Raw genomic sequence first — 9,136 nt, forward strand, 5'->3', positions numbered from 1 at the left:
GGAGAAAGCTAGAGAGTTCCAGAAAGACATCTACTTCTGCTTCATTGACTATGCAAAAGCCTTTGACTGTGTCGACCACGGCAAACTATGGCAAGTTCTTAAAGAAATGGGAGTGCCTGATCACCTCATCTGTCTCCTGAGAAATCTCTATATGGGACAAGAAGCTACAGTTAGAACTGGATATGGAACAACTGATTGGTTCAAAATTGGAAAGGGAGTACGACAAGGCTGTATTTTGTCTCCCTGCTTATTTAACTTATATGCAGAATTCATCATGCGAAAGGCTGGGCTGGATGAATCCCTAGCCGGAATTAAGATTGCCGGAAGAAATATCAACAACCTCAGATATGCAGATGACACAACCTTGATGGCAGAAAGTGAGGAGGAATTAAAGAACCTTTTAATGAGGGTGAAAGAGGAGAGCGCAAAATATGGTCTGAAGCTCAACATCAAAAAAACAAAGATCATGGCCACTGGTCCCATCACCTCCTGGCAAATAGAAGGGGAAGAAATGGAGGCAGTGAGAGATTTTACCTTCCTGGGCTCCATGATCACTGCAGATGGTGACAGCAGTCACGAAATTAAAAGACGCCTGCTTCTTGGGAGAAGGGCAATGACAGGCCTAGACAGCATCTTGAGAAGTAGAGACATCACCTTGCCAACAAAGGTTCGTATAGTTAAAGCTATGGTTTTCCCAGTAGTGATGTATGGAAGTGAGAGCTGGACCATAAAGAAGGCTGATCGCCGAAGAATTGATGCTTTTGAATTATGGTGCTGGAGGAGACTCTTGAGAGTCCCATGGACTGCAAGAAGATCAAACCTCTCCATTCTGATGGAAATCAGCCCTGAGTGTTCACTGGAAGGACAGATTGTGAAGCTGAGGCTCCAGTACTTTGGCCACCTCGTGAGAAGAGAAGACTCCCTGGAAAAGACCCTGATGTTGGGAAAGATGGAGGGCACAAGGAGAAGGGGGCGACAGAGGACGAGATGGTTGGATAGTGTTTTCGAGGTTACCAGCATGAGTTTGACCAAACTGCGGGAGGCAGTGGAGGACAGAGGTGCCTGGCGTTCTCTGGTCCATGGGGTCACGAAGAGTCGGACACGACTAAACAACAACAGTTAACTTGCCCATATTGTGACTTCTTCACTATTGGGAGGCCATTCCACAAGTTATACAATAACCAACATGGGCTTGCTTCCAAGCATACATTCAGTAGGAAGTTGCAGTCAACCTTTGCTCTTTTAAGAGATGCACTTAAAGGACGTGTTTTCAAAGCACTAGCTTGTCAGTCACATTAGTGACACACTTATGTGTTGAGTGCCCAGACACATACTTTTGCCCTACAGAGTTTACAGTCGTACCTTCGTTGCACTTCGTTGCTTGATTCCTACACTTAATCCATTCCAGGAGTCCGTTCGACTCCCAAAACAGTTCAAAAACCAAGGCATGACTTCCGATTGGCTGCAGGAACTTCCTGCACTCAATTGGAAGCTGCCGGGTTTGCGGCGCTTGGGAGCCAAAACGTCCAAGTACCAAAGCATTCGAGAACCAAGGTACGACTATATTTCACAATCTTGATCCTTCAAAAGTTTGCTTGGCTCCCCAAAAGTTAACAGATTCTAGCCCTTGTGGCTTTTGGAAAGGTGATTATGTACCTGTCTGAACCTCAACTAGAAAGCAACGTAGAGTGATTGCCCAAGACCTGTAATCTTACACAGTATAGCTTGCTTGAAGCTACAGTTGTTTTAAATGAAGGCTTGCATTCTCTGCCCTGTGAGGCACTTATACTATGATTATGAAGGCTATGTAGTAAAACCCAGCGGTAAGAAGACAGCTCCTTTCTCCACAGGTCTATCCTAGGCAAGCCAAAATGGGACACCATGAAATGCTTGAAAGAAAAGCAACCGATACAAATTCACAAGTCAGCTGAGCAGATCAAGCCACAGGGGAATACCAGGGAAAATATGTTTTTGCGGGGGGGGGGGTCAACTTCCCACTAGAAATATATTATTATTATCTTGCATGCCAGTGATGCTGAGGATCATTAGTCGTAATAAAAATTTGGTTATAATCAAAAAAATTATGATCCTGCAATTGTCTGCTGATGCACCAGCTTCATGGGTTCTTAACTAGGGAACACATTATCTTCAGCTGGAGGATTCTACCTGTCTACTCAGATGGGAGAGAAATGAAAAGAGGGGTAGTTTGTTCTATCTCACCACTAGCAGAAGTGCAGCTGATGGGTATGCAGGAGAGGATTCTCCATTATGGCACCTGGATTTGAGAACGCCCTAACGCAATTGAACTTTCTTTGATGGTGCTTCATCAACCAATAGACAAATTTATTTATCTGGGCCTTTAGCTTAGATAATTAAATGGTTTGCTATGTAGCAATGTGTAGTTTTGGATGTTTACTGTATTGCTTTATTGATGCTGTAACCACCTTCAAAGTGCTTTGGAATGGAAAAGGAAAGATAACACCATTCTAACAAAAATAAGATATTGGACATGGAAGAATGGGGAGTTTGAACGCATGTCCATCCATGTAGCTCACTGGGAAGGCCTGTGTATGTCACTTCCTCAGCTGCAAGAATAAAGTTAGGGTGATCTTATGTTAACCACCAATTGTTTAGAGCAGGCTTCCTCAACCTCAGCCCTCCAGATGATTTGAGACTACAATTCTTATCATCCCTGACCACTGGTCCTGCTAGCTAGGGATCATGGGAGCTGTAGGCCTAAAACATCTGGAGGGCTGAAGTTGAGGAAGCCTGGTTTAGAGGGAGAAAAGTGGGGTGCAAGTATCATAGTACAGCTGACAACTAGCAAGAACTCAAATGTCTGCCAAAGAGAAAGATGATGGGGAAGCTGTGACCTTCCAGATGTTTCGGACTACAACTCCCACCAGTCCCAGTCAGCATGGCCAATGGTCAAGGACCACCTACATCTGAAAAGCCACAGGTTTTCCTCCACCGGGTATAAGGGATCCTGCCATGCTAATCTTTTTGTGTGAGAATGTGTGAAGGGAGGGGTTGATGAAGTGGGGGAATGCACATATCTAAGCCCTCGTTGCTGCATTAAGCACTGCAGTGAAGGAAAAAGCTGGAAATTATGAAAAGGAAACTCTTCAATTACAGACATCCTTAAAGAGTCATGTCTGCAGTCTGACCTACAGATTAAGTGCATAAAAATAAAGTTTCACTGAGAAAACACAAGCAACTACTTCCACTATTTCCGAGGACTATTGTTCAAAGGCCTATTGTTTCACTCACAGTTTCTTTTGTCCCTCACTGCATCCTCACTATGCAAACATCTGCCCAAAAGGACTCATATGAGCAATGCTGGCTAGCAACCTCTAAGAGACAATCACTTATTTTAAGAACATGATAGAGAGAATCGGACACCTCTTTCAACTGGTGTATGATGGAGGCAATGACTCTGAAAAGTAAGAGGAGAGTTATGAAATACAATACAGAAATTTTAAAAAGTAATACACCTGGATCTACTCCATTCACACCTAGCCATTTATGCATGCCCTAGAACAATGTTCTTCAATCTTGGCTAAGGTAGCAGGGGATGTTGGGAGTTGTAGTCCAATAACATCCAAGGACTCAAGGATTAAGAGCACTACCTTAGAAATTGTTGCAGCAAAACATTGCAAGGGAAAGCTGGCAACACTAATGCGGCGGCATGCTTGCCACTACTATTCTTCTTTTGAAAAATCCACAATGAAATTTCAAGGTTCTTCATGGTTCATGGGTGCAGTTTTTAAGACATTGCACTGAACAGTTGAGTCTACAGCATTCTGATGAAGGTGATCTGCGCCATCTGTTTTAACTGCCTGGGAGAATGGAAGACTGCATTTGCACCTGTGCATAATTACTTTCAAGTATGAAACCAGGAAAAACACTAATTACACATCCGTCAAAACAAATTGATGGCAAGCGAAACTGCCATGTGCTCTCCTCCCTTCTGCAGGCAGTCCAAGACACCTATTAAATCAATAAGCAATTTGGCTTGCAACATCTTTCCTTCCACCCTAGAGTTATTTTTACTGAGCCACCCAGGGACAAGGCATTACTACACCTAAAGAAACGCAAAGATCCATGCTTCTATTTGAAAGGCTTTCTTAGTTTGTTGGGCTATATTACAAGAAGGGTTATGGTTTTATTATGTTTTTATATCTGTTGGAAGCCACCCAGAGTGGCTGGGGCACCCAGTCAAATTGGCAGAGTACAAATAATAAAATTATTATAAGGCTAATTCCACATGATCCAAACAGTTGCCCCTTCTACTTAAAACCTGTAACTTGCCTTTAGCCTTATTAAAATAGTAAAGCTTTCTCCTAAGCAACCAGACACAAAGGAGGTCATGTTACTGGACCTCTGGGGAAAAAATGTTAGCTATGTACAAATTGTCAAGCAAGGATAATCTGAACAACTGTTAAAATGCAAAATCCACCCCCCACCCCAGAACACCCCTTAAAAACCAAAGGAAAAAATGTTTGCAGGTCCCAATCTACTAATAGTTGCTCTGAAAGGTAGAGCAACCCTAGATCACTGTCTGCTTCAGATGTTGTTAATGGAAGAGCCATGCCAAATTCCTACACTTTTGAAGTAAGGAGCAACTGTCTCCAGACAGCAAACTGGTCTATCCCACCCACTGCTGATGAGCTGGTCACATTCTCTTAGTGCATAACAGGCAGCCACCATAATAAATTCCAGCTACTATGCAAGCCCTTCTCAGAGCTATGAGGAAGAGGAACTGCACACAACTGGATTTTGGAGTTGGGAAACTACACACACCTTCAGTGCTCATTTGCAAGGCCAATATGGTTATGTCATAATACAACTCTTCTCACAGCAATCAAAGGTTCCCAATATATGCATACACCATCTGAGTTTCTGTTCCAATAATAATAATAATAATAATAATAATAATAATTTATTATTTATACCCCGCCCATCTGGCTGGGCCTCCCCAGCCACTCTGGGCGGCTTCCATAAAAACCAAAAATACAGTAAAATATCACACGTTAAAAACTTCCCTGAACAGGGCTGCCTTAAGATGTATTCTGAATGCCAGGTAGTTGTTTATCGCTTTGACATCTGCTGGAAGGGCGTTCCACAGGGCGGGCGCCACTACCGAGAAGGCCCTCTGCCTGGTTCCCTGTAGCTTTGCTTCTCGCAATGAGGGAACCGCCAGAAGGCCCTCGGCGCTGGGCCTCAGCGTCCGGGCAGAATGATGGGGGTGGAGACGCTCCTTCAGGTATACTGGACCGAGGCCGTTTACAAGTCTACATGTGCAGCCATTTATTTATTTGCTACATTTCTAAACCACCTTTTCTTCCAAGGAGCTCAAAGTGGTGTACATGGTTCCCCTCCTCTCCATTTCATATTCACAACAACCCTGTGAGGTAGGTTAGGCTGTGAGATGGTGACTAGCCCAAGGTCACCATGTCTCCCAGGTCAAAGTCCAACACTAAGCATTATGCCACACTGGCTCTCAGCCTTGGCATATTTATATGTCAGGTGATCATCTGGTATTCTGCCACACAACTGCCTCCCCTGTGGCACAGCTACAATAGCTTGGGGCTTTGTGCTGCTTCATTCTAAGACAAAAGTACAAGTCGTAATTCAAGCTTTGTCCTGACCCTCTGATCAGTTTGATCACTCCAATCTCAGCACCTCAGACTAGTTAAATGAACAGACTTCCATACTGAGAAGAGACATACCTTAATTATCAGTCATGTGAGAGGTCACTACACTGATTGTCTCAAGGCAAGCAGAATGCATTTAAATACCAAGTTTGAAGTTATGTGCGGTCCCCATGACTTCTCCAAATCACATCCTCATTTTCCGGTGGCATGTGATTTCCACGAAGATAAACATGAAACTGATTCCGCATGATCACCCAACATAAATTATTGAGTGTTACCCCAGGGGAAGGGAACCTCTGACCCACAGCCCAAATGTGGCCCACCAGCCCTCCTCATTCAGCTCATAAGAACCTTTTCCCCAAGCCACACCCACCTGCCCAAGACCAGACACATGGGGAAGAGAGAAAAAGTAATTTCCCCCCACCCAAAAAAAAATGCTGAAATGATGCACAGGGAACTCTATCTTTCTAGGGCAGCTTCTCATCTCACTCTACAGGCAAATTATGACAAATGAGCAAGTTACGCCACCTGTCATTCCCCCCAACTTCATTTTTTCCATGAACTTGTTAGTTTTGTTTTACAAAATGCATCTGAAAGTGACTTACAAAAAATAGCATGTGCATTAAAACCACCACAGAACTAAAAGAGTACAAGCTAAAAACACATTCCTTTTTCTAAAAAGGCACATCCCACCCACTGAGGGCCACAGATAATTAAATACCAAAGACCTGGCAGAAAAGAAAAGCTTTTAACTGGCACCCAAAGTTCACTTAACAGTCACAGCCAATCGCTGGGTTTTATGTTCAAAAGTACTTCACATACATTATAATCTCATCAATCTTTACAAGGCTACTATTGATGAAACTCATGAAATTTTAGTGTTTTTGGCACTGAGTTTTGAATCTCCCCCTCCTATGAATCAACTAACAATTCTCTGGGACTTTCTTCTAAGTAAGCACACAACATGTTCAATTGGGCTCACTCTCAGGCAAGTGTATATAAGAGCTACAACCAGAGGGTGTTAGTTAATAGGAAAAGCCCAAGAAACCTGCAAACGAATAATGACAGGATAGGTTAAAATTAGATGAACTCATAGCCAAAAAGTTTAATAAGGCACAATGGTTCTGTCTCTAAACACCAGTTGCTCGGAAAATCAAGCAAGGAGAGTGCTATTGTGCTTACAATATGCCATGTGCATCAGGCTGGACACCATGAAAACAGAGTGCCGAACCAGGTAAGCCTGTGGTGTGATCCCTCTTATGTACTTACAAAGACAACTGGCCAAGTAGAAGGGAGAGACCAGAGTTTGCACAAGAGCAGAAGGGCATAAGGCTCCATTAGCAGAGGGTGGCAATTGTGTCAAGGAAAATTGGCTGGGCTAACTGAAGACACCTCCTAGCCAAAGAGAAACACCATAGTTAGCTGAAACCCAGTTGCTGGCTTTTGCTTTCATGCCCTAGTTGTGGGTTTCTGGAAAGCACTTGTCTAGTCACTGCTGAAAAACAGAATAATCATGAGTTCATCTAAGTTTAATGTAAGAAAGCAGCAGCCTGGGGCAAAAGAGTTGTGAGAAAGCACATTCTGTCATTCAAACAGGCACCAAGCACCACTGGGAGATTACACCACCCGCTTTCCTGGAAGAACATGATGCACATGGGTGAAGCCGACGTGGCTCCATTGGCCACCCAAAGAAAAGCAGCTGCAAGAAGCTTGCTTTACCCCCTCCCTGCCAGAAATGAAATTTATTAAGCACCTTCTATACGAAATACTAATGTCAAGAGTATGTATGCATTTTTCCTCCTCCCTCCAAATCTTTTTCCTCTTATGTACTGTATCTCTTTTTTTAGGACTGTGAGCTTGAAGACATGAGCAGTCTTATTACTGATCCTTGAGAGTCACTCTGGGAGTCTTCTTAAAAAGGCAAGTACAGTGGTACCTCGAGTTAAGTACTTAATTCGTTCCGGAGGTCCGTTCTTAACCTGAAACTGTTCTTAACCTGAAGCATCACTTTAACTAATGGAGCCTCCCGCTGCCGCCACACCGCCGCTGCGCAATTTCTGTTCTCATCCTGAAGCAAAGTTCTTAACCCGAGGTACTATTTCTGGGTTAGTGGAGTCTGTAACCTGAAGCGTATGTAAGCAAAGGTACCACTGTACCAGTACTTTTTAAGTATGTAAGAATACTTGACACTAGGCCCCTCCAGTCACACTCATCCTGACCTCCTTGCACAAACATTGTCGCAGAGCTTAGATTATATCCCATTTTCACTGAGTCTTCCATCTTTGCTGAGCATATATTCCAATTCGTTTATGGGGCAGTTAGACACCACTGAGCATTCAACCCATCTCCATCCTGATTTATATGTTTTCCCATGGCTCACTCATTTGCCCCACACTTTTCAATGCCTGTCACTTTCCAAACTTATGTTTAAACGTGGCTCTGTTGCACTAGGGAGGCAGGGACCATTGACCCACCTGAACTGCAGTTATATTGTAAATTCCTATTAATAAATTACCAATAATAAATTTAATAGTTTACTATTTAATACTATTAATTTATTGTTAATGGGAAACTTATTAACAAATTCTTCAGAAACTATTGTCATTGATTTAATATCAATTCATTTAATACCAATGGCAAACTATCAATAAGTTACTAATTATTATTAATGAATTACTATTAATAAGAAAATTATTGCTATTATTACTTTTAAATATATGCATGTAAACTTTTGTCCTTATTTCCTGACACTTTCCAAATTGGAAAAAAACAACATTTTATTCTTTTGAAACGTGGCTCTGTTGCACTGGGGGGACAGGGACCCTTGCCTTGCCCCACCTGAAGCGAGAACACCTTAGCCAATGACTACTTTTAAATATATGCCTATCAGCTTTTTCCCCTCCGCTGAGGCGAACCCGCTCTTCCCCGCCTTACCTTCTGGGTGACATAGCAGGTGCGGTAAGTGCGGGAGTCATAGAGGACGCCGGGGTCGGGGCGGGACGCCGTGTGGAGAGAAGGGGGTCCGGGGACGACGACGCCCCCTGAAACAAGGCACACAGCCTCCAACAACCCAAGTATCGCCGGAAGCCTCATGATAAGACTACCTCAGCCGCATCCGCGCGCCGCCCTTTTTATAGCTGAGCATCGTGAGGGCGGGGCCGGGGGAACGGAGGGAGCAGGGCGCGCGGCGGCTCCTGGCTCCGCCCATTGCCGGGAGGGAAACCAAAACCAAATCCGTTGGGCGGTGAGGGGAGGAGGAGGAGGAGGAGCGGCGGGAGGTCCCAGCTCGTGCTAAACCCCGCCCTCCTCCAAGGCGATTGGCTGGCGAAGGAGGCCCCTCCTCATTAAAGAGCGGGAGGTCGGCTGCCGAGGCTTCCCACGATTGGCTAGCTTCTCAAGACCTGCTGTGGATGCGGGCGCGCGGGTCTGACGGTTGGAAGCCGCGATGGACGCCCTCCGATTGGTCGCTGGGCGCGGTA

The 9,136-nt window shown here is 44.3% G+C and overlaps 1 protein-coding gene across 1 annotated transcript in view; it reads right to left on the bottom strand.

The window, feature by feature from the left end:
* PRCP (prolylcarboxypeptidase) overlaps positions 1–8,895 on the bottom strand; it is a 31,600-nt gene extending 22,705 nt beyond the window's left edge. Inside the window, exon 1 of the mRNA XM_053385468.1 lies at positions 8,592–8,895. Within this exon, the coding sequence (XP_053241443.1) occupies positions 8,592–8,750 (159 nt within the window). The 5' untranslated portion in view covers positions 8,751–8,895. The remainder of the gene's footprint in view (positions 1–8,591) is intronic.
* Positions 8,896–9,136: the final 241 nt, after the last annotated feature.

This window comes from Podarcis raffonei, chromosome 4, assembly GCF_027172205.1.
Source record: "Podarcis raffonei isolate rPodRaf1 chromosome 4, rPodRaf1.pri, whole genome shotgun sequence".
NCBI classification, from domain to species: domain Eukaryota; kingdom Metazoa; phylum Chordata; class Lepidosauria; order Squamata; family Lacertidae; genus Podarcis; species Podarcis raffonei.